This window comes from Sus scrofa, chromosome 2, assembly GCF_054392235.1.
Source record: "Sus scrofa isolate SSC_HxYL_T2T_F1_AM1 chromosome 2, Sscrofa_HxYL_maternal_Yorkshire_Landrace_v2.0, whole genome shotgun sequence".
Taxonomy (NCBI): domain Eukaryota; kingdom Metazoa; phylum Chordata; class Mammalia; order Artiodactyla; family Suidae; genus Sus; species Sus scrofa.
Genome location: NC_139384.1, coordinates 145,991,664 through 146,017,782, shown reverse-complemented (window position 1 = coordinate 146,017,782; position 26,119 = coordinate 145,991,664). Strand labels below are relative to the sequence as shown.

General features: G+C 47.1%; 1 protein-coding gene and 1 long non-coding RNA gene across 3 annotated transcripts in view; one reads left to right on the top strand and one right to left on the bottom strand.

Moving 5' to 3' along the window:
• FSTL4 (follistatin like 4) overlaps positions 1 to 10,487 on the top strand; it is a 725,863-nt gene extending 715,376 nt beyond the window's left edge. For both annotated transcript variants that reach the window (XM_085014566.1, XM_021084752.2), the window contains exons 15-16: positions 1,679 to 1,788; positions 3,852 to 10,487. In XM_085014566.1, the coding sequence (XP_084870692.1) occupies positions 1,679 to 1,788; positions 3,852 to 4,533 (792 nt within the window). In that variant the 3' untranslated portion in view covers positions 4,534 to 10,487. The remainder of the gene's footprint in view (positions 1 to 1,678; positions 1,789 to 3,851) is intronic.
• Positions 10,488 to 13,523: 3,036 nt separating this feature from the next.
• The window catches only part of LOC110259479 (uncharacterized), an 85,910-nt gene continuing 73,314 nt past the window's right edge, over positions 13,524 to 26,119 (bottom strand). Inside the window, exons 3-4 of the long non-coding RNA XR_014838794.1 lie at positions 15,090 to 15,275; positions 13,524 to 13,599 (exon numbers count right to left, since the gene is read on the bottom strand). This is a non-coding gene — a long non-coding RNA (uncharacterized LOC110259479). The remainder of the gene's footprint in view (positions 13,600 to 15,089; positions 15,276 to 26,119) is intronic.

Genomic DNA, 26,119 nt, shown 5'->3' with positions numbered 1-26,119 from the left:
TCCATCTCTATCATAAGCTAAAATGACAGGCCTGATATCAAGAAATGATCGCATGGCTTCTTGGAATTCTCTGGCATTTTCACCTAGATTCTTTAAGACCCACTTTCCTACCACTGATATTTTTGTAATGCCCTGTTCTGAGGTTTTTCCCATGGACTTGCCATAGAAGTGTCATTTGGCCATTTTTTTTTAATCACAAGAAAATAACCTAGCTTTACAGCTGCCCCAAGACGGACCATCACAGCCCTCATCCTTTTAATCCGGCCTTCTGCCTGCTGACCCCCTGAGAAAAGCATGATCCGAAAAACTCAAACCTGCCTGCCCAAAGAGGCAGGCCAGTGCTCTCTGTCTCATCATTAAAGCCCAAAGGCTGGCCCACTCTTAAAACGTAAAAGCATCTGAGGCCAAGCAACTCACAAAGCCCCACCAGAGACTGTCCTCAGGCTCAGGCTGCAAAACTCTGCCTCCTTTCTTCTGTGTACATGGCTCCAGTATGAAGGTGAGGCAGTGGTACCTCCCTCTGCCTCTTGTCCTGCTCAGAGTCCAGGCTTGTCCTCAGAGTCCTCTGGCCAAAACTGCCCCACCCCCAAGCTGGCCAAGCCTCTCATCTGGCCGCAGATCTGCCACGTTTCTGGGCAAGCACCTAGAGCTTGAGGCTGATGAGCACAGGCAGCAGGCAAGAGGACACCGGCTGTCTGGTGGTGTCTCTGGTCTGCCTGCGGCACCTATGGGCTCAGCCGCTGATGGACAGAAGCCCAGCCTGACCACAGGGGGCTTTCTGGCAGGACCTCTAGACCACACTGTCATCCTGGCTCACCCCAAACAGCACTTGGCTTCATTCTGTGCTATGTGTCCCTCCCCCAACATAGACACAGCAGGGACACCCATCAAGGAAGACTCAAGTCACCTCCTGCCAAGTCCAAGTGCCACCTCCAGGAGAACGGGCAGCCCTGCTCTGTCACTATCAATTTGCACAAAACACAGGGCCTAGTTCTTCAGCTCTCAGAGCGAGTCCCCTTTGTGAAACTGGACCCCTCCCAATGTGCAGATCACAGGCTTCTAAATGACATGGCCGGCATCTCCGAAAGGATGCCTGCTTTCTCTAATACATTATGGAGTCATAATTCTCTGAAGGCACCTCTGCAAGTAACATGCGACAGAGATACTCAACAAGCTGACCCACGTACCAGGCATCAGGGGGAAATACAGAGAAGAGTCAGCAGTTGCACCATTCAGCATTTTCCTGATTTAAAAGCACTCTCTCCCTTTCCCAGAGTGGCCTGGGTCTCTCGAAGGCAAGATTCCCTGGGGTGGGGGAGGCTGTCTCTGAGCAGACGTATTTCGGTCCCAGGGACTCCCCCCCACCTCAGAAACCCTAGCACGGTCCCTGCAAGCCCTGGCTCTGCTGTCACAGCACAGGGGCCGACACCGTGTAGCACGGTCAGTCGGGGACAGGCCGGACAGAGCAGGAGGGAACGATCCAGTCATGCACTCCTGTCCCCTCACTTCCTCTCCCAGGAAGGATGGGTCCCTGACCACGACATTCCCAAGCAGCCTCTGCTCTGCTCCTGCCTCCCTGCTAAGACTGTGTCTCGCCCGTGGTCTGTCCCTCTCTCAAGCAGCCTGCAAGGATCTGCGGGTTTCCAGCCCTCACCGGGCCTTCCGGTCTGTGTTACAGGTGATCACAGAAGCCAGCACCGGCCAGGGCCAGCACCTCATCCGCACGCCGTTTGCAGGAATGGACGATTTCTTCATTCCCCCCACAAACCTCATCATCAACCACATCAGGTAAGACCAGCCTGCAATGGCCTAAGCTACCCCATGTCCCCAGCTCAGCCCAGCACGGGGCACCTTCGCCCAGGGTGGCCCTGCTCCTTTTTCTTTCTCTCCACACGCCTCCTGGGCTGGCTTTCACCTCATCAGGGAGGGACCGAGAAACAGCCCCACTCCTAGACCTTAATGATAGCCATCAAGGAAGGCACACGGTTCCTATGCCCTCAGGGACCCAGTGAGGTCAGGAAGTCGCATCCTTGGGTGAGGACAGGAGAGGAAAGGAGCAGACAACCATGGTTAGTTGAGTACCTTCTCCTCACTGGACACAAAAAACTAGTAGAGGTGGGTTCAAACCTGTTTCAGAGATGAGGACACTTAGGCTCAGAGAAGCTAAGGCACTGGCCAAAGTCACACAGCCAGGACCTGGCAGCATCAGCGTGAATGTAAAGCCAGTGCCCCCTTCGGCCGTATTCTCTGCTGACCACATGCTGTGGTTCCGCTAGGAGTCCCCAGAGCAGCGGTGCAGGGAGCCCGCAAGGGAATAAGGCTTCCTGGGTGCCCGGGTTGCCTCCATCCAAAGGCACAGCTTCCTAACAGCTGTGGCCCCATCCCAGCCTGGCCACACCCCCTCCCTATTTATTTTAAAGCACCCCTGACGCTTTCTGTAAAGACGCCACTGCCAGAAGGCCGAGCGTGCCCTTTTATAAAGGCATCAAGACTCCAATGTCTCAGGGCAGTATTTAGGCCTGCCCTTATTCTGACGTCAAGCACCTTGTTCCAGGAAGAAATGCCTCATTTCTGCGAGCCGAAGCTGGCCTTGTAAAAATAGCACTCGCCCATTTATCCTTGCCCAAGAGAGACCACAACCACATTATGGCTTCCCCATCTCACTGCAGCGGGTACCTGGGGAAGAGCCTCTGAAACGGCTGTAAATGGTAAACTCCCTCGAAGCTGGATTCAGCTACGAGGTGTGCAAACTCAGATGCTGCAGAGCCTCGTGTGGCTTTTTACCTTACAGTTCCCTGTCAGTGTGGGCTTTTCTTTCCTGCTCTTTCCACACTCTGGCTCCTTAAGGATGCTTTAGAGATGCTGTCCAATGGGCATTTTCCCCACGCTGAGGCACCATTTGTCATTCAAGAGAAAAGTGTGTAAGAGCTTTTACGCCACTCCTATGAGTGTACACAGCACCCAGAGGCCTCGACGACTGAGGGGTTTAGGCAGAGGCTCTCATGATCAGAGGAAAGTGCTGCCTGGAGTCAGGCTCCTGGGCCGCCAGCCTCCAAAGAAAAATGTCACCAAGACCAGGTATGAGCAGCGACCACCTACGGAAGCTCCCTCTTAGATTTAATCCTCCCAACAGCCCTTGAAAGGAACACCCCTCGTTCGATGTGCAGAGGCTCAGAGAGACAAACATCTTGCCCCTGGCCCGGCAGCCAGGAGGGCCCCGGAGCAGCCAGGCCATCTGGCTGCAACAGGAAAAGCTGCCCTCTGCCCCAACCAAGGTCCTTCCAACCGGCATGGTCAGTGTGGCCAGAGAGAGGGGACTCTCCTTCACCTTCCTCTCCCAGATAAAGGGTCACAGATAGAACAGGTCTCCTTGTTCTGCTGCCTCTGGCTGCCCAAACTCTGACGCACCAGTTAGTGCAGAGAATAGCTCAGATGGAAGTTCATGCCTCCCCTGTCCTCCTGGCAGGCAGAGTCCAGGCAGACGGCTCTTGTCCTTTCCCTCCAGCCACAGGCCACCACTTCCCAGCTGGCAGAGGGACTCAGGGAAGCTGAATCAAAGGCATCCCAGAGGGAGAAGCCCGCTGAAGGCACTTTGAGCCGCCTCCTCTGTCATTTCGTGCATGATAGGCGAGCATACATCCAGGAACATTTTGCAAGCCAGCTGCCTCTGGTTTGAGATGATAGACAATCACTTCCCAGGCCATGCCCGGCAGAATGGCAGACCTTTCTAGAGGCTCTTAGATGACGAAAGGATTAGGATACAGGGTGCAGGCGTTTCAGACAATTGACAGATCCCCCCCCCTCCCCAAAAAGGCCTCCTTCCCCGCTGACCTCAGTTTGCATCCTCCCAGATTCGGCTTCATCTTCAACAAATCTGACCCTGCAGTGCACAAAGTCGACCTGGAAACGCTGATGCTGCTCAAGACCATCGGGCTGCAGAGGCACGGCTGCCTGCCGCAGGCCATGGCCCACAGCCACCTGGGCGGCTACTTCTTCATCCAGTGCCGGCAGGACAGCCCCTCGGTGGCCCCCGCCCCGCAGCTGCTGATCGACAGCGTCACGGACGCCGTGGTCGGCCCCAACGGCCACGTTACCGGCGCCCCGCACACGTCCCCCGACGGGCGCTTCGTCGTCAGCGCCGCCGCCACCAGCCCCCAGCTGCACGTGCAGGAGATCACGCTGCGGGGGCAGATCCAGACCCTCTATGACCTGAAAGTGGGTCGGGGCATCTCGGACGTGGCCTTCCAGCGCTCCTCCACCCAGGGCAACCAGTACTACGTCTACGCCTCGCTGCAGGCAGAGCCGGACCTGCTGTTCCTGGAGCTGTCCACGGGGAAGACGGGCCTGCTCAGGGGCCTGAAGGAGCCGCCCGGGCCCCGCAGGATCGTGAGGGACAGCGGGCTGTTCGGACAGTACCTGCTCACGCCGGCCCGCGAGTCGCTGTTCCTCATCAACGGGAGACAAAACGCGCTGCGCTGCGAGGTGGCGGCCGTCAAAGGGGGGACCACGGTGGTATGGGTGGGCGAGGTATGAAGCAGCCACGGAGCATCGCCTGGTCCTGACCCCGCGGCCCCAAGCAGGCGCCCTGTACATTTTTACAGACAAAAGCAAAAACCTCTATCCGCTTTGTGGTTCAACACTGGTCTCCTTGCAAGTTTCGGTTTGCGCTGCTAACGAGATCGGGGTTTTCGTTCGGAGGGATGATTTCGGCCTCGAGCTGCGACGGGAACGCGCTGCCGTGGCAGAGAAGCCTTTCTGCGCCCAGCTACAAGCCACGGGACCTGGGCAGCCAAGGAACCAGCAGCTCCCGCTGTCCAGGCGGATGGTGTGGTCAGTGGCCTTCGCATAGTCATTCTTTTCCACTGGGTCTGGCCAGACCTCACCCCGATGGAGTGACCTGAAGCGGGGCCCGGAGACACAGGTTCCCAGGAACAGGGCTTTTCCTCCCGGCGTGAGAGCCACATCCGCGCTTGCTCTGGACTTCATTTTCTCCTTCGCAGCTGCTGCTTGCTTTTCTTTCCATTTGACTTGTTGTAAGCCCGAGGGAGAGCCAACAGGACTTACTGCATCTTGGGAGATGGGGAAATCACTCACTTTATTTTGGAAATTTTGATTAAAGAATACTTTTTTATAATCTGAAATGCTAGGAAGCAGAAAGAGGCTCTCTGAGGTCCAGCTGTGTTCTTCCCTGCCTTAGGCCAAGTCTCTGAGAGTCGCCGCATCCCACAGCCAGAAAGAAGGCCGATAGTCATCAAAAGATTGTGGTCCTCTATCCCACCGACACCCCGAAGTGCACATCAAGCCACCACAATAGTAAAGGCTCCGTTCTGGACCGGGACCCCCCCCCCTCCCCAGACCAGGAAAACCCTGCGTGCCTGCTTTTCATCACTGAAGGGGGACATTTATTAGCCAGCCCAGTACTACAGAGTCGGGGCCGGCCAGGATTACCTGGAAGGGTGTGGGTAGCCTGCGGAATAGCCATCTCCAGGCTCAATGCAAAAACCCCAAGGATACGAATGGAGTCCAGGCAGGTTCCTAAGATTATCCCTTTTAAAAGCCGATTTCTTTTCTGCCTGTGGCCCTTGCCCTCAGCTCTGGCCCCCTAAGCCCTGCATCATATCATGCCACAGACAGCACCTCTCAGAGTTTCCTTATACTCGGGTCCCTCTCTCCCCACTCGCACACACTCCAAAGCTGAACAGGATGCGGGCAGGCACTGCTGCCTTATTTCCAAATGTCTCAGGCTGCAGTGGGCTCTCCAGTGGGCATCAAAGAAGTACAACCCAACAGCACGATGAACACAGCCCGTGTGGGAGAAGCTCAGCAAGGATGAGGCACCCTTAGGTCTTGAAACACCCCCTTTGTCTCTCATGCCCATCAGTGGCCAAAGCACACCTGTATGCTTTCGAACTTGAATGATCATTTTTCAAAAGCCGCCTAGAGTTGGTCCCATCCAGAGGTATTGGCTAGTTTAGATGCCTTCACCTGCGAAAGTGGCCATGATCTTCCTGGGCTGCTGAGGAAGGGCCCCTTGCAGGGAAAGGAAGACACAGCCTCCCGTGCCTCCCTGGAAATAGAGCTTCTCGCTCCCACCTAAATGCCCAGCCCACCTGCCCCATCAGATTTCCTGAGATAAGCCAATCCTCTGGTATGTCTCACACATCTCCGTCCACCAAAAATACTTGTCACCAACAACTCCTAGGAGTGTGCCTCGATGTATACATTCATCAATATTTTTAAGGTAAAATAGGTAGATATCGGTCGAGGAAACTGACCTCAAAAGCCTAATATTTAGTTTCATGATAACTGGGAAGGATGGAAAACACAACTCTTTTTTTTTTTTTAATTCCTGCCTCAATTTCTGGACACATTGACTTCCAAACTCCCCATTCTATTACTGAAATCCTCCAACTGTCATGGGCCTTCTCCTTTTGGAAAACTCTTCTCAATTGCAGCAGCCCCTGGAAGAAAGTCTCTGAGCCCACCTGAGGACGAGCCCCAGCCAGGCCAGAACATCGGCCCCTCTGGGTGGCAGGATTCTGGAATAAAAGGCCAGTCCAGTCCCGACCGGCTGTTTAAACAGGGAGCGACTTGGACAGCGCTGTTCCTTTTCCCCTGTTCCTTCCACTTCTAAGTGTGTCTGAAAGGCAGATTTGCCCCTCGTTGTCATCACTGTGCTGTTACAAAGCTGGAGAGGGCCAGTGTAGGTCTTGCTGCCAGCACTTCAGACAAAGTTAAATAGGAGCAGGGAATCACCAGCCTGCAAACTGTGACATTTGCAAATACACAAAGACAGGAGGGTCAATATTTTTTCAGCAGTGCAACCAATGGAACTGCTTGGGTAGGAGGCAGGGGAAAAGCTGGCTGGGATTGCCATCTCCCCCTCTTCCCACACTTTAGCCCCAGAAGAGGCTCGTGGAACACAGTTGGAAAGCGGCTGGGGTAGGAGGTTGTCACAACGGCCATTGATCCTTCTGATCATCACAAGTGATTGACTAACTAGGATGTTGCACATTGAAGAAGTATTGGTTTTATGAAAAGAATCACCCAAAAAAGCCACTTGTGTAATGAACTCTTTCACAATTCCTGGATTTTGAAACACAATTAACTTCATGAAAATTCAACACAGATTTTTTTCTTCAGACTAACACACACACACGTAATTACACTTGTGGTGACATTAAAGAAATGGGGGAGCCTTCATTCTCCTTCTGCCCCAGGGAGCAGAAACCCCTTCCCCCACATGAAGATTCTGGGTCCAAAAGCCCAACCAGCCACCCACGGATTCGTGGCCAGAAGAGGGTTCTGTCTGCTTCTAGATGCCTTCATGGACTTCCTGCACCAGTAAGCATGGGTGTGGGCCACACGCAATGAGGCAAATGCCGTCATCCCAGCCCCAGCCACCTTGACCCAGCAAGCCCTACCTGAGGCTGGCTCAGGCTCCTCTCTGAAGGCTCCAAGTCACTCCAGAGTCCTACTTCGTTCTCCCAACCCCCAGAAGTAGCTGGAAGATCCCTGTAAAGCCTTGGCTGGGGCCACAGCAATACCGAGCTTCCGGTTCGTTGGCCTAGAGGTACCATCACAGGGGACAGCACCTCAGTCCCTGCAATTCCCACTCCTGTCCCGGCTGTCTCCCCAGCCAGCTCCAGGTAGGTGCCCTGGAGGACGGCTCTGAACCCCAAGTAAAGCTGAGAACCCCCTGCTGCCCTAGGGCATTGGAACTGCTGTGTCTTCATTGAGGAAAGCAGCCTGGCTTTGTGTGGCCGCAACTTCTTTAATGTTGACCAATAACCTGTGAACTATAGGAGGTTTCAGAACTGAGACGTGAGAAAGAGTCACGATGGATATATTTTTCTACAAGGGGCTTAAAACATAATCGATTCATTTTCCACGATGTGTTTCATTGACATACCACGGACCCTGCACCGTCCTCATTACCAAATCCTACAGGAGCATCGATACTGCTTCCGACTCCTTCCTACGCATCCACCAATCTACCTCACACCTTCCTCCCGGAACCCAGCATCCCCAGATGGCCAGACAGGTGACGCAGGATGACAAGGGTGCAGACGTGAAGTCATTTGCCATCCTCCCCCACCCGGGACCCCAGATCCCACTCCAAGCACAATCAGAATCCATGGGGACACAGCCCCTTGCTGTCCACAACGACATGCCCGAACCCGAGCTCACAGCCCTTTGCGGTTAGGTGACCAAGGCTAGAAAGAACTCAGAACTGTCAGCAAAGTTGGCTCTTAGCAGACAGAAACTGTGCGGTGGGAATAGAAGCTGTGCTGTCGCGGCCAAATCTCGCCCCTCAGAGGGCCCGAGCTACCCTCTGCCCTCCATCCTTGCTCTGTTCTCTGCTTTCCCACTCCCTTCCTCCGCCTTGGGCCTCCTGCTCCTGAGCCACTCCTACAAGGCTCCTCGCCTGACCACCACACCAGCGCCCCCTCAGTGGCCTGTACATCCTGCTTCCTTGTTTGGGGATCCAAGTAGAAATCACTCCAAGGTCCAGAAGCTACTGTTGGCTCCCAGATGATTGGCACATCAGCAAAATTATAGAGATCATAGAACAGAGAGTTTAAAAGATTCAAGGGAGGCGTTCCCATCATGGCTCAGCGGTAATGAACCCAACTAGTATCCATGAGGACGAAGGTTCGAACCCTGGCCTCGAATAGTGGGTTACAGATCCAGCATTCCTGTGAGCTGTGGTGTAGGTCACAGATGCAGCTTGGACCTGGCATTGCTGTGGCTGCGGTGTAGGCTGGCAGATGCGGCTCCGATTGGACCCCTAGCCTGGGAACCTCCATATGCCACATGTGCGGCCCTAAAAAGACCAAAAAAAAAAGGATTCGAGAGAGAAATACATAGTGTTTATCCTCAGGGTGTGACTGCAAGACCCCAAATACCCGGTGGAATACAACCCACTTCCTGCTTTCGTCTACACCAGATTACCTGCCAAGCCACGTGAGGATTTGAGCCCCATATCTGGGCCTTCGGGGTTTAGGCACCAGCCACCCAGCAGACACAGGGAGTCCAGCAGGCATGGTCCCACACCTCCTTTGGACCTGTGAGCAGCACTGGGAATGTAAGCAGACAGAGTGCGTTCAATTGTGGAAGCTCTGGGGAGAGCAGGGACCTCCTGAATTCACAGCACCAAGTGTTGGGCATGAGCTTGTTTATCGGACAAAGCTGCAACTCACACACCCCTCTTTCCAAGCTCACCTGGACTAAGATGGGACCGTCCCTTTCCCCTGTGGCCCCAGAGAAAAGGCCACCCACCCCCAGTAGGCTGTAGAGGGCTCAGGCTGTACTCCACAAAACAATAACTGCTGACCCCCCTCCTGCCCCCAGCCTTAGTGGCACGTGGTTCTTCACAAGGCCCCATGGCAGGATGGGTAGCATCTACCTGGGGTTTCGGGGGGTGGAAGACAGCCCTCGTCAAGATCAGAGCTTTGTTTCTGAGGAAGAGCAATGGATATCAGCTGGATATGGGGCCCAAGAGCTTTCCAAGGAGAATGATCTAAATCTCAGCGTTCATCCACTGCCCATCGTGACGGCCACCATAGCTTTGCTACTTCAGCTGCTTCAGAGAGGTGAGGACAGCAATCTGCAAGCCTCCCGCCCACCAGGCCCACAGCACAGCCTTCTGTGGTGCCCCCAGCTACTCTACCCTCTGTCTCAAGAGAATCAACTGCCCAGACTAGCCCTGAAGATGTGGGGGTCTGGTCAGTGCCCTCAGGCAAGAGGAAATGCATCTGATTAGACCCTCCAAACCCACCCCAAACAGGTGACAGAAACTTCTATCCTATCCAGTGTCCCACACCCTCACCACTGGCTCCAGCGGCTGGCCAGCCCCCCTCCTGTTCCTGGTCCGACCCCTTCGCACCCCACCCTGCCCTCCCTCGCTGCTCGTGCTTCCTAAAGCCCGTGTGAGATGATGTCAAAGCAGACTAGGCATGGAATACTGCTGCAGTGGTCACACACACTTGTGTTCATGCTAGAGTGTCCTGAACGACCCTGGAGATACAAAGTCACGTACACACACACACACACACACACCCGCCATTTGTCCCGTTAGGATTCTCATCCTCCCCGCACCTCAGAAAACTTCCAAATTGCTTATGTCGAGGCAGATTACATTATTTTGAGCAGTTGTGTAGACTCCAAAATATATTTTCTGGAATCACTGGTATTTCTCAAAAGGCCTCCTGTAATTACTATACATGTGAATTTTTTCCTTATTTATAAAATATATATAAATTATTTTTAATACATCAACTTTAGTAGAAATTTGTACCAACACAGTAACTGTCTGTGGCATCGGAAATAAGTTTGTGTTTACTTTGACGTATTGCACACTATTGGACACGCCATGTATTTGCAGTACCACTTGATATAAAGACGGTTCACAGATTATCATACAGTGTTGTCATTGTAAATGGCTCTTTTTCTGAGAATTTTACAATAAAACTTGAGAAAAGTTACCTTTTTGGGTGCCAGTCTGTGTGCCCTTCTTACAGGGAGCCCTGCCTAAGACGGGGCCACTCGGGGCTCTGTCCCCCTCCTCCATCGCTGTTAATAGGTCCGTGACAGTCAAGGCAAAGTGGCCCCAGCTCTGTCCCCATTCAGAGAGGGACTGGACAAAGCAGGTACCTGACCCCAGAAGTCTCTCTTACCCACGCTGAAGTTTCGGCTCCCAAAATGCACAACCACTTGTGCATTCGGTACAACATCTGGTACAAAACTTGGCATCACCTCTTCTGCGGGCCCTTAAAAGCCACTCCAGTCCCCAGAGTCTAATCCATTCTTAACTCCCGTCATTTCTTGGTTCTCACAGGGGCAGACTTTCCAGCTAGGATGGAGACGGTGTAAAGTGCTTGGCAGTCACCAGGTCAGGGACGTGGAGTTCCTGCTCTGTGCCAGCACTGGGCTAGGTAGGGGGCCAGAGGACTGACAAAGACACAGTCCCTGCCCTTGGTAAGCTTCAAGGTCTCTGCACCATGACCATTAGAGCGGGTTCTCCAGAGAAACACAAACTCTGTGTGTGTGTCTCTAGGGAGAGGGAGATATATTTCAAAGAACTGGTTTGGGGCAGCTGTGGAAGGTCCGCATCTGCAGAGTAAGCAGTCAGCTGGAGGCCCAGAGAAGACTTGCAGGACAAGCCCAAAGGCAGTTTGTTGGCTGAGTTGCCTCTCCTCGGTGTGTTTCTCTTGAGGTCTTCACCTTTTGGGTGCAGGGTGGGGCCCACCCCGCCCCACCCGCCCCACCCCCTCAATGGAAGGTGATCTGCTTTACTCAGGGTCTACTGATTTAAATGGTAATCTCATTAACGAAAAAATACTTTCCCAGAAACCTCTAGAATATCTGGGTGAAACATCAAGTGTCTATCTGAGTGCCATGATGACACAAACAAGATGCTGCTCCCCTCTCCTGGGGAAGTCATCTGCCATGTGCCCCGCCTGCAATAAGCACTTATTAAGCATCTGTTTTAAACCTTACCATACCCCAGCAAGGCAGGAGTATTATTATGATGTCCATTTTACGGACAAGGAAACTGAGGTTCAGAACAACAGAGCCACGATTCAAAGTCAAATCTGCAAAGGCCAAAACACATGCTCTTCCCACTAAACCTGCTCCCCGCAATACCCATCTTGACAAAAAGCCTGAACCACAAGCTGTCCTAGCCTCACTTCCATGCAGACCCCCAGGTGGCACAGGCCACACAGACAAGGGCTACTCTACCCTCTGTCTCAAGAGAATCAACTGCCCAGACTAGCCCTGAAGATGTGGGGGTCTGGTCAGTGCCCTCAGGCAAGAGGAAATGCATCTGATTAGACCCTCCAAACCCACCCCAAACAGGTGACAGAAACTTCTATCCTATCCAGTGTCCCACCCACTCCCCCACTAACCAGGCTGAAAGGAGGCCATGTAGGGCTCTGGTGTGCCCACATCCAGGAGAAGGAGGAGGAGGGCAGGCGCTCCAGCCAGAAAGCCTTCACAGCCTTTACAATGTGTCCACTCTCTCCTTCAACCATCATTTTCCAAAAACTACCTCTGCCCCCCAGGTCCTGCCCACATGGAACCCACAGTCCGCTGGAGTTATATGGACCCCAGAGAAACCACCAGCACACGGGGACGTGTGGGAGCCTTGGTGAGGAAGGGCTCTCTGGGAGAGGTGCAGCAGAAGTCAAGAGGAAAACTGGAGTGGAGAACAGAGAGAGTGGGAGCCTGCCTGCAGACAGGAACAGCAAAAGCAAAGGGCAGACCCAAGAGAGAAGACGAGGACAAGGGCACCGCAGGCATGACAGCTCTGGGAGGGGAGGTCACTACACAGGGCAAGGCTGAAGGCTGCATGGTGGGGTGCCATGTTGTCACAGAGATAGAGAGCATCCTTCAGGCTCTGGGGAGCATCCTCCCAGCTGGGCACTGGGGGTGCAGAGTGTCAGGCTAAAGTGAAGGAAAGAAAGAGAGATGCTGCCAAGAGCCGCGGCTCTGTCTGCTAGCCTGCATCCAGGACCCAGATGCTTTGCAGAGCCTGTGACCACTCTGCTCAAGGGGAGGCTGTCTTGAGGAAGTGGGGAAGGGCTGCCAGAACAGACAGAGAAAGCAGGTGGCCCTGGGGGAGGCGGGAAGAAGCTCATAGATGGCCATGCATGGCTCTTTTCCTGTGAGCACAGAACCCTGGGAATGCATGGGCCAGAGAGAAGCTATCAGGGGCCACAAGGGGCAGGAGCAGGTGGGAGAGAAGTGTCCAGACAAGCTGGGGCTGCACGGGGTGGGGCAGGGGCATATCCAGGCAAGGATGAGCATAGGGTGCTGGGAGTGAGGGGACAGGCAGAGAGAGAACTGAGAAGTAGGGGGTATTCAGGCCCTGGGGTTGGGGGTGGGGGGTGGTGAAAGTACCACGGCAGTCCCAGAGTCTAAATATGCATGGGGCCAGTGGGCCAAGAAAGAAGATTGGATGGTGGCTAGCAGATGGCTCCAGAGCCATAATTCTCCATAACCTAGGGCTGGCTCTGCCTGAATCCAAAATTAATGTCAGTCCCAATGTTCACAGCAGCACTATTTACAGTAGCCAAGACATGGAAACAACTTAAATGTCCATCAACAGATAAATGGATAAAGAAGATGTGAGACATATACATCCTGGGCATCCATCCAGAGAAAACCATGATTCAAAAAGACACATGTTCTCCAATGTTCATTGCAGCACTGTTTACAACAGCCAGGACATGGAAACAACCTAAATGCCCATTGACGGAGGAGTGGATCAAGAAGATGTGGTACATATACACAATGGAATATTACTCAGCCATTAAAAGGAGCGAAATACTGGCATTTGCAGCAATATGGATGGACCTAGAAATTACCATACTAAGTGAAGTCAGTCAGTCAATGAGACACCAACATCACATGCTATCACTTACATGTGAAATCTCAAAAAAGGACACAATGAACTTCTTTGCAGGACAGATACTGACTCACAGACCTTGAAAAACATATGCTTTCCAAAAGGATACAGGTTGGGGGGGTGGGATACACTGAGGGTTTGGGATGGAAATGCCGTAAAATTTGGTTGTGATGATCACTGTACACCTATAAATGTAATAAAATTCATTAATTAAAAAAAGAGGACATGTGAGACATACACACAACAGAATACTACTCAGACATAAAAAGAACGAAAAAGGAGTTCCTGCTGTGGCCCAGTGGGTTGAGGACCCAACGTTGTCTCTTTGAAAATGAAAATTTGATCCCTGGCCTTGCTCAGTGGGTTAGGGACCCAGCATTGCTGCAAGCTGTGGGGTAGGTTGCAGATGCAGCTTAGATTCCATTGCTGTGGCTGTGGAAATCCCTGGCCTGAGAACTTCCATATGTCACAGGTGCAGCCCTAAGAAGAAAAAAAAAGAATGAAATAATGCCATTTGCAGCAATATGGATGGACACAGAGATTATACTAGTGAAGTCAGCCAGACACAGAAAGTCAAATAACATAAAATATCACTGATATGTGGAATCTAAAATAATGATACAAATGAACTTATTTACAAAATAGAAACAGATTCAGACATAGAAGACAAACATAGTTACTAAGGGCAAAGGAGGGGGGAGGGATAAATTAGGAGTTTGGGGTTAACCTATACAAACGACTATATAGAAAATAAACAACAATGAACTACTGTATAGCACAGGGAACTATATTCATTATCTTGTAACAACCTATAGTGGAAAAGAATCAGAAAAAGCATATATATGAATACACACACACACACACAACTTAATCACTTCTTTGTACCCCTGAAACATTGTAAATCAACTACCCATCAATTAAATACAGTTAAACTAAATTAATATCAAAGTTTTAAAAACTCATTTTGATGCAGTAAATACTACTTTATATTATATTCAAGTCCAAACAGCTATCATCTATGTGTACAAAGGTACCATTTTTATCTGTCCAAAGAAAATTAGTTCATCTCCTTAGCCCTCATTTCTCCAAGGACATTGACCATCAGAGTTCATCCCTTCAAGCCAGCGTTTCCTGTCAAAGTGAAATCCAGTTAGGAGACAGGAGATGTTGGCCAGCAGTGGCCAGAAGACCTGCTGGGCAGTGTCCTGTGCAGCCCAGGAAGAAGGATGGGAACAGCCAACATGACCCACCCAGTACACCATGAGCAGAACGCACCCCCCAGACAGACCAACAACAGGGAGACTTTCAGCATCCCTGGGGCACAAGAAAAAATGTGACTCACAGACCTCCTGGGGGAAGTCTACAAGGAGCCACGGCCCAGTGCTCATGCTGATCAGGCTTTCTGAAAACCCAAGGACAACCTGAATCAGCACCTGCTGATATACTGCTAGGTAACCACTGTTGCTTCAAGACGTAAGAAAACTCATGCTGTATATTCACATCTTTGTAAAAGAAAACTAGGAGGGAAGTGGGCCCAAATGTTTATCACTGAATCCTGGGATTACAAGGAGATCTGATTTTCTTCCATACATGTATTTGTATGTTCTCAAATTTCTACAAGGAGCTATGTGCATCACATTTGTATGAAGAAGAGATATCTGACATTGACACTCACTCATGAACTGCACAGGTACAAGGCAGAGAGCCGTGCTTTCCCATCCACTCTTGCTCCCTGTGGGGCAGGCGAGGACAAGAATGTGTGTCTTTGGTGAAAGGGAGCACTGTGACTGGAGATGCTCATCTCCCAGCTGAAAGCCATGACCACGGAGGGGAACCTGCCTTATCCTTCCTTCCTAGGCAACTGGAGGAAGAAAAACAAAACCCATGAGGGTTGATGGAAAGATGATGGAATCATTCCTGTGGTCCAGCCACCACCCTATAAATGCCACATCAGTTCCAACCACAGAACCGATGGTCAGACTCCTCTCCCTGAGCTTATGGAAGATTTGGTCTCTCGGGGGATCCCCCCATTAAAAAATACTGCATAAAATCCTTAAAGGAGAACTTCTTAAACATCGAGGGGGTGAGAAGAGTGGGGGAAAATGAGTGAGAACCCAGAGACGGAAGTAGAGCTGTGAGGCTGTTTTCCTGAGAGCACTTGTCCATCCAAGCCAGCGGATGGATGGATGGATTCTCCAACAGCCTCACGGAGAAATGGACAGGACCTACGCAAGGTGGGAGTCCAGTAGGACACTGTCTCCCTCAGAAAGCTGGTACCTCAAAGGGCTACACCCTCAGGCTAAGGGTGAACCAGAAGTCAATTAGTTTATCCCCACCCCAGCCCCAGGGAACCTCAAGAAAAGGTGCTTAGTGCTGAGAAGAGCAGGACAAAAGGGCTCTGGGGTATCTTATCACATCTACAGACCAAACTCAAATCACCCACGTTCAAAAATCTTAAGCCTCAAACTTAGCTTAAAGATGTCTTAGCTAAATATAAAATAGGTAACACAATCACAAAAAGAAAATGATCACTTCAGGGGACTTTGGGACATGGTCCTTTGAGCATCCTTAGCAGGTCATATTGAGAGCTAAAAGAGCTGCAAAAGAGGAGTTCCCAGCATGGCACAGTGGAAATGAATCCGCCTAGGAACCATGAGGTTGTGTGTTCGATCCCTGGCCTTGCTCAGGGGGTTAAGGATCTGGCGTTGCCGTGAGCTGTGGTGTAGGTTGCAGAAGTAGCTCTGATCCCAAGTTGCTGTGGCTGTAGCGTAGGCTGGCAGCTATAGCTCCGATTGGACCCCTAGCCTGGGAACCTCCATATGCCGCGGGTGCATATGGGTATGGACCTAAAAACCAAAAAATAAAAAAAGAACTGCAAAAGAAATAACAAACTTCCCTTGTAGTTTCGTTGCTAATATTATTATAGTACACATATTATATATACACTGTAAGAGTGATACACTTTATTTAGGACTATTTATATTGTTATTTGTAAGCTATCTTATGTATTTAGCAGGATAAAGCAAATAAGAAATGGTATATATCAAGACAGGAGATTTTACTGCAATAATAATCGACTTCAGACCCTCCCTCAGTGGCATGAAACAACAAAGATTTATTTCTTGTACATGCCATAGATCCAGCAACGGTTGTCAGGATGCTCTGATTATTACAGTTGCTCAAGGACCCAAGCTGATAAAAAAAAAAAAAAAAACTCCATCTCTATGCATTTCCACAACTGCTGAGACCAGGGAAAAGAGAATTAAAACCAGAATGAAACAATCTAGAGTGGAAGTGAAAAAAATGCTACTTTTTCTCACAACTCAGTGGCCAAAACTACATCATAGGGGCAAATACAACCACAAAAGGGCTGGGAGGCTCAGAATTTTATATGCCCATGCAGAGCTGAAAACAGAATACCAGTGAGCAACACTAAAGACTAACATAGGATTGATGTTATCACACAAAAAAAGATATACAAGCATAAACTCAAAACAAGGTCATAAAAATCCTGAAGTTTTAGAGTGTCCACTGTGGCTCAGTGGTAATGAACCCAACTAGTATCCACGAGAACATACGTTCGATCCCTGGCCCCACTCAGTAGGTTAAGGATCCAGTGTTGCTGTGCTCTCTGGTGTAAGTTGCAGACAAAGCTCAGATCTGGTGTGGTTGTGGCTGTGGCATAGGCCTGAAGCTATGGCTCTGATTTGACCCCTAGCCTGAGAACTTCCATATGCAGCAAGCACGGCCCTAAAAAGACCAAAAAAAAAAAAAAATCCTAAAGTTTAAATACGGATTAGAAATATCAATATAAACTCATATCTATGTCTCCACTAATAAAACTCTCAAATTCCAAAAAGGAAAATTGCTAAAGCTCATTCAAGAAGAAATAGATGGAGTTCCCGTCGTGGCACAGCGGAAACAAATCTGACTAGGAACCATGAGGTTGCAGGTTCAATCCCTGGCCTTGCTCAGTGGGTTAAGGATCCGGCATTGCCGTGAGCTGTGGTGTAGGTCGCAGACACAGCTCAGATCTGGCGTTGCTGTGGCTCTGGCGTAGGCTGGCAGCAACAGCTCCGATTCAACCCCTAGCCTGGGAACCTCCATATGCCACAGGTGCAGCTCTAAAAAAAACAAAAGACAAAAGAAGAAGAAGAAGAAGTAGATAACCTATGTAGCTCTGCCTCTACTAAAGAGAATTAATTCGTTAATTGGAAAAACTTCCCACAAAGAAAATTCTGGGCCACATGGTTTTATTCTGCCAAAAAGTACCCAGGAATACCATCAACAAAGGTATATAAGTTGTCTCTGAAGGGAACTCTAAATGGCATGTGGAAGCTCCTGGGCCAAAGATCGAATCCATGCCTCAGTGAGCAATCTGAACTGCCAGAGAGTCATTGGATCCTTATCGCTGCACCACAGTGGGAACTCTCAATCTTTTCTTATATTATTTTCCATCATGTCTATTGATAATAATGTTAATTTCCACCAATAACTACCATCTCAATCATAACTTGAAGAGGTGATTTTTTGCAAGCTAATTCTCAAATTTACAGAAGACTGAAAGGCCCCAAACAGCTCAGAAACTCAAAAAAAGGTGGAAGGTACTTCCTCTATCAAATAACAAAATTTAGCATAAAAACGTAGTCATTAAGAAAGTGTGGCCTAGAGCAAGATTAGGCAAATAGATTAGTGAAACTGCAAAGAAGTAGAAACATGTAGACATGGAAGAATTTTTTCTCTTTTTGGCTGCACCCATGGCATATGAAGTTTCTGGACAGGGACCAAATCCGAGCTGTAGGTGCAACCTATGGCACACAACTGTGGCAATGCTTAACCCACCTAAGCGGGATCCTTAATCCACTGCGCCAGGCTGGGGATCGAACCTGCACCACCTCAGGGACAACAAAGGATCCTTAACCCACTGCACCACAGTGGGAACTCCAAACATGGGAATTTTATATATAGCAGAGGTTACACCATAAACTAGTGGGGAAAGGATGAACTTCCTTCAGTAAATGCCAGTAGGGTGACTGGCTATCCACATGGGGAAAAAGATGGGCCCAATGTCTTATCTCGTACACCAAAATCATTTCGAGGCACATTACAAAAAGGAATGCTTATAAGAAAAAGAAAACATCTTTATGACCCTGAAGCAGAAAAGAATTTCTTAAATAAGATATAAAAAAAGATTAATATGTTTAACTACATCAAAATTAATAATTTAGGAGTTCCCATGGTGGCTCAACGGGTTAAGAAGTCAACCAGAATCCATGAGGATGCAGGTTGGATCCCTGGCCTAAGTGGGTTAAGGATCTGGCATATGCAGCATAGGTCAGAAGTGGGACTTGGATCTGGCATTGTGCTGGCTGTGGCATAGGCCAGAAGCTACAGCTCCAATTCAACCTCTAGCCTGGGAACTTCCATATGCCACAGGTGTGGCCCTAAGATGAAAAAATTAATAATTGATACTCTTTAGTAAAAAGACACAGCATCAGGTAGAAAAAGACATTTACTACTCATATATCCAACACAGGATTGATATCCACTCAGTCATAAAAAAAAATAATGAAATAACAATGCCATTTGTAGAGTTCTCGTTGTGGCTCAGTGGTTAACAAACCCAGTTAGCATCCAAGAGGATGTGGGTTCGATCCCTGGCCTCGCTTAGTGGGTTAAGGATCCGGCATTGCCATGAGCTGTGGTGTAGATTGTAGACACGGCATGGATCCCATGTTGCTGTGGCTGTGGTGTAGGCCAGCAGCTATAGCTCTAATTAAACCTCTAGCCTGGGAACCTCCATATGCCACAGGTGCAGCCCTAACAAAAAAAAAAAAAAAAAATGCCATTTGCAACAACACAGATGGACCTAGAGATTATCATACTAAGTGAAGTAAGCCAGACAAATATCATATGATACACCTATATGCAGAATCTAAAAAAAAAGATATAATACAAATGAACTTATATGCAAAACAGAAATAGACCCACAGACATAAAAAAAGAAACTTATGGTTACCAAAGGGGAAAGAGGGGGAACATATAAATTAGGGACAAATTAGGAGTTTGGAATTAATTTACACACTACTACACACTACTCCATATAAAATAGATAAACAAGGACCTACTATACAATACAGGGAATTACACTCAATATTTTGTAACAACCTATAAGAGAAAACAATCTGAAAAAGAAAATATAAATATATATATATAAAACTAAATCACTGTGCTATATACCTGAAACTAACACAACACTGTAAGTCAACTATACTTAAATTTAAAAAATAAAATAAAAAGGACTAATATACAAACTATATATGAGTGCCCCAGTGGCACAGCAGGTTAAGGATCCAGCGTTGTCATTGCTGTGGCTCTAGTTACTGCTGTTGCACAGTTTCGATCCCCAGCCTGGAAATTTTTGCATGCCATGTGCACAGCCAAAAAGCAAAATCAAACAAAATATATAAACAACTCCCACAACTTAATAAGAAAAAGATTTACAGACCTAGTCGAGCCTTGGGAAAAAGACTTGAAAAAGCACTTCAGGGAGTTCCCGTCATGGCGCAGTGGTTAACGAATCCGACTAGGAACCATGAGGTTTCGGGTTCGGTCCCTGCCCTTGCTCAGTGGGTTAACGATCCGGCGTTGCCGTGAGCTGTGGTGTAGGTTGCAGACGCGGCTCGGATCCCGCGTTGCTGTGGCTGTGGCGTAGGCTGGTGGCTACAGCTCCGATTCAACCCTAGCCTGGGAACCTCCATATGCCGCAGGAGCGGCCCAAGAAATAGCAACAACAACAACAAAAAAGACAAAAGACAAAAGACAAAAAAAAAAAAAAAAAAGCACTTCAAAAAAGAGAAAATCCAGATAGCAAATAAACACATTAAAAGATGCTCATGCATCTTAGTCATCAAGTAAACAAAATAAAATTGAGGGATATAAGTGTATTTAAGATACAAATACATCCCAATATGACTTGTAAAAATTAAAATAACTAATAATAACAAATGATGGTGACTATGCAGAGCAACAGGAAGACTCACCTATGCTGGTACACTGCATACAGGTACAACTACTTTAAAAAAACAGTTTGGCATTTTCTTTTTTTTTTTTTTTTTTTTCTGTTTTTTAGGGCCTCACATGCAGCAGATGGAAGTTACCAGGCAAGGAGTCGAACCAGAGCTGCAGCTGCTGGCCTACACCACAGCCACAGCAATGCAGGATCCAAGCTGTGGCAGCAACTTATGCCACAGTTCAGGGCAACACTGCATCCCCAACCCACTGAGCAAGGCCAAGGATCGAACCGGTATCCTCATGGATATCAGTCAGGTTAGTAACCCACTGGGACACAACGCAACCTCCAGCTGGGCATTTTCTTAAAAAGCCGAAGATGTGCCCCAGCAATTCTACTCCTAGGGACAGACACAATAGAAACCCACACCTGTACATACATAATATAACACAATAAAAACCCACACCCATACACAATAAAAACCCACACCCATACACAAGATACATACTCACCAAGAGTGATTGCAGCATTTGTTGTACTAGCAAACCCTGAAAACAGTGTAAATGTCTTCTAGCAGAAGAAAAGCTAAACCAATTATGGTATATTCATATCATGGAATATAAATAAATTAATTATAGCTATACACAATGTTATAAATAAGTCTCACAAGGAAAGAATTCAAAATCAGTCAAAACTAAACTAAATTGTACTTTATCAGACCTATAAAGAGATGCAAAAAAAACTGCCACAAAAGTCAGAATATTGAGAAAAGGGGAGAGATTGCTATTGAGAAAAGGCATGAAGAGAGGTTCTTAGGTTCTGCTAATGTTCTATCCTTTGACCTGGTGGTGATTATTATTATTCATTAACCTGTACATTTCAGTTATAAATACCTTTCTGAATTATATTATATCTTAACATAAGATGGAACTTTAAAACATTCATTCAAAGACTTCTGTTCCTGGCAGTATATAGTGAACCATATTTCCAAAAAAAAAAAAAATCCATTACCATCTGTAATGCTGGGGAAAAACTTAAATGCATAGCTGAAGACGACAAAACCTACCAAAAAGAGAAAGATAAATTAGAGGAGAACGTATGAACAAATTGGGGCTTGGATTTCGATACACAAGTAGGAATAGGAATAAAATCTGGGACCTAAGTAAGGTGAGGAATTTCATCAGGTAGATGAAACTCTTGAATAAACCTCAGATAGTTAAAGGGAGTCCCCTGTAAGGAAAGAGGTTTCTAGAGAGAAGTTTACCCAGCGGTTCAGAGAAACAAGGAAAAATATTGGACTCTGTCTGAATGGGAGAAAATACAGTTCCTGTCATGGCTCAGTGGTTAATGAATCCACCTAGGAACCATGAGGGAGCGGATTAAGGATCCAGTGTTGCCGTGAGCTGTGGTGTAGGTCGCAGAAGAGGCTCGGATCCCACGTTGCTGTGGCTCTGGCGTAGGCTGGTGGCTACAGCTCCGATTAGACCCCTAGCCTGGGAACCTCCATATGCCACGGGTGCAATCCTAGAAAAGACCAAAAAAAAAGAATTCATAACCGTGGACCTAGTGGGTATGTAGATTCAAGTTCAAATTCATATAATTCTGTGGTTAAGGATCCCCAAAAATGAGAAATAGGTAATAAAATTTTGTACTGGACCAGGGGTTCCCCTGGGGCATCTAGCAGGAATAAATAAAAACCACATTTTTTATTGAGGGACATGCCCTCAGTTCAGGCCAAATAGGTTCTCACAGATAAGCATAGGTTTAATATGAGCTCAAAACTAAAAATTACTCAACTACAGGGAAAAAAAAAAAAAAAACCGCCATGAGCAAGAGTCAGCAGATATAAGAGACAACAGGATAAAGCCCATGAGAACTTCAGATACTGAAATAGTTTGATAGAAAACATGTTTACAAAGTTCCCATTCCGGCTCAGCAGGTTAAGAACCCAACCTCTCTGTGAAAATGCAGGTTCGATTCCTGGCCTCACTCAGTGGGTTAAGGATCCAGCATTGCTAAAAGCTGCAGATGCAGCTCAGATCTGGTGTTGCTATGGCTGTGGTGGAGGCCAGCAGCTGCAGCTCCGCAGCTCCGATTCAGTCCCTAGCCTGGGAACTTCCATATGCCACAAGCGTGACCATAAAAAGAAAAAAAAAAAAGAAAGAAAGAAAACATTTTAAATGATTAAAATTTTAAAAGGGAGATGAAAATCACAAGAGCAAAAATTACGCTGCAAATAAGAGAAGAGGCAGAGACGGAAAAGAGTCGAGTGGAACTTTCATAAGTAAAAAATACAGAAATAGAAATGGAACATTCAACAAATACACTGGACAGCACATCAGAATTGAGAGCGAGGGGGTATGATTGTCCCAGATGTGACACAAAGAGATAAAGGGATGGAAAGGATGAAACAGAGATTTAAAAATATTGTAGACAAAACGAAAATACCATCACACATCTAACAGGAGGTCCAAGAAAAGAATGGCGGGTTTGGACACAGGTAATATTCAGCTGTAATGGCCAAGAACTGACGAAATACATGAGTCAAGAGACTCCAAGCATGAGTGCTGGGCAGAAACAATAAAAGCAAATCCCCACTTGTAGTAAAAACAGCAGATCACCAAAGAGATTCCTCAAATAGTAGAAATTGCGCAACACTGTAAATCAACTATACTTTAATTTTTAAAAAAGGTCTTTAAAGAGAGAATCCTCTAAGCTATACTTTAATATAAAAAAAAATTTTTAAGAGAGAATCCTCTAAGTTACTACAAAGAAAAGACAGTCTGCCTATTAAAGAACAGCAATCAAACTGACGTCTCAACAGCCATCGGGAAATGCAGGAGATGAAAGGATGCTATCTCCAGAATCCTTAGAGAAAATACTTCCAGGACATAGTATGTACTTCTAGAACACCGAAATAAAACTGAGAAGAAAGGAAGGAAATACAAGAAAATGATAAATAAGTATATACTTCTAAATAAGTAAAACGGAATTATCAATTTGAGAGAAATGAAATCAAAGTGGAATTAAAAGGTTGGACAACAATTACGCATAAGGAGTTCATGGCTCAGCGGTTAAAGAATCTGACTAGTATCCATGAGGACATGGGTTCAATCCCTGGCCTTGCTTAGTGGGTTAAGGATTCAACGTTGCTGTGAGCTGTGGTGTAGGTCACAGAGTGGCTGGGATCCCACATTGCTGTGGCTGTGGTGTAGGCCAGCAGCTACAGCTCCAATTCAACCCCTGGCCTGGGAACCTCCATATACCGCAGGTGCAGCCCTAAAAGCACCAAAAAAAAAAAAAAAAAAAGCAAACACATAAGCTGGGGAAAGAGTAACCCAAATTGAAGCATTCTAAAGTCCTTATACTGTTCAGCAGGAGGAATGAGATTTTTTTTTTTGGCTTTAAAATTAAATGTAAAATTTCCAAAACAATAGATGGAGTAGAAAGGAATTGATACACTCAAAAGAATAAACCTCTGTATCAATTCAAAAGAGGACAAAAAAAAAAAAAAAAGGAAGAAGAAAAACAAGTTGCAAAGAAAGAGCATGATAGCGAGTTCCCCTTGCAGCTCACTGGGTTAAGAACCCAACATAGTATCCATGAGGATGCAGGTTCAATCCCTGGCCTCACTCAGGGGGTCAAGGATCCCACATTGTGGTGGCTGTGGCATAGGCCTCAGCTGCAGCTCCGATTTGACCCCTTGCCTGGGAACTTCCATGTGCACAGGTGTAGCCTTAAAAAGAAAAAAAAAAGAAAGAGCATAATAAATAGAAATGACAAAGGAAGATGCTTGAAATAAATCCCAATGGCAATAATCACAAGGAAAGATACTTGCCAGTAAAAAACAAACAAAAAACCAAAACCAGAGATTGTGAGATTATATTTGAGAAATACAGTTTTGCTCTATGTTGTTTGTAAGAGAAACTAGTAAGACAGAAGCATATATAAAGACAAAAATAAAGGATTAGAAAGCCCAAATGTCCATCAGTTTGATGAATGGGTAAACATCGGTATATCTATGGAATGTTATTCGCCTGTTTAAAAAGAAAAAAACACACAAAAGTGAAGTACTGATTCATGCTACAATGTTTTCAAGGTTGGATGAACCTTGAAAACCTTATGCTGACTGAAGAGAGCCAGGCAAAAAAAAAAAAAAAAAAAAAAAAAAAAACCACCACATATCATACAATTCTATTTATGCGAAATGCCCAGAATAAGCAAATCCATAGAGACAGAAAGTAGACTTGTGGTTGTCAGGGGCGGGGAGAGGAAAATGAGGAGTGACAGCTAATGGATACAGCATCGCTTCTGGGATAGACGAAAATGTTCTGGAAATACATAGTGGGGATGGTTGCATCTCCGTGAGAATCCATAAACCGTAAAGCACTTAGCTGCATGTTTAAAAAGATGGATTTTATGGTATATGAATTCTACCTCAATATAAAATACACAAATAAAAAAATATTAAACGGTGGATTGGAAATACAAGCCAAATAGGATTTTTGTTGTTGTTGTCTTTTGAGGGCCGCGCCCACAGCATTCAGAGGTTCCCAGGCTAGGGGTTAAATCAGAGCTACAGCTGCCAGCCTATGCCACAGCCACAGCAACACAGCATCCGAGCCATGTCTGTGATCTGTACCACAGCTCACAGCAACGCTGGATCCTTAACCCACCGAGCAAGGCCAGGGCTCAAACCCGCATCCTCATGGATCCTAGCTGGGTTCGTTTCCGCTAAGCCACAACAGGAACGCCATCAAATAGGAATTTTTTTAAAACTGTTCTGGTCATAGTAATACCTGACAATGGACTTTAAGGCAAATAGCAGGGATAAAAAAGAGTTACTACATGATAAAACTGACCATGTACCAAGCAGATAAAACAAATTATAAAACCACAGCCTCAAAATATATAAAGCCAATTTGATAGAGTAACAGGCAGGAACTGAATATCTACCACCAAGCCAAGAGCTCTTAACATAGCTCTCTCAATAACTGTCTCAAACAAATAAAAATTGATAGGGATACAGATTTGAACCACACAACGAATAAGCTTGATTGATAGATGCATATAGAACCCTGCAATTAGAGAGAACAAAGTCTTTTCAAACTCACATGAAACCATACAAAAAAACCAACCATGTACCAAGTACAAGGACACAAAATAATTTTTTCACTGCCATGGAATCAAAATCACAAAACATTCTCTCGGACCACAATGCAGTAAAACAGAAATCAGCAACACAAGAGGTAACCAAAGAATTTCTATACACTTGGAGACAAAAATGTGTCATTGCAAATAATTCATCAGTCCAAAAAGAAATTATAACGGACATTAGAAACTATTACAAATTGGGTTATTCGAGACATATCTATGTCTATTATTTGATATCTATTCAAGATAGAAATCAAATTGTATGGTGCACATGCACATATAATTACAGATAGAGAAGAATACGTGCATTTTTTAAATGCCTGTATTAGAAAATAATCAAAATGCGATCTTAGCATTCAACTCAAGAAATTGCCAAAAGAGGAGTTCCCACTATGGCTCAGCAGGTTAAGGACACAACTTGACACTGTGAGGATGCAGGTTTGATCCCTAGCCTAGCTCAGTGGGTTAAGGATCCAGCAGTGCCCAAAGCTGCAGCACAGGTCACAGTTGCAGCTTGGATCTGCTGTTGCTGTGGCTGA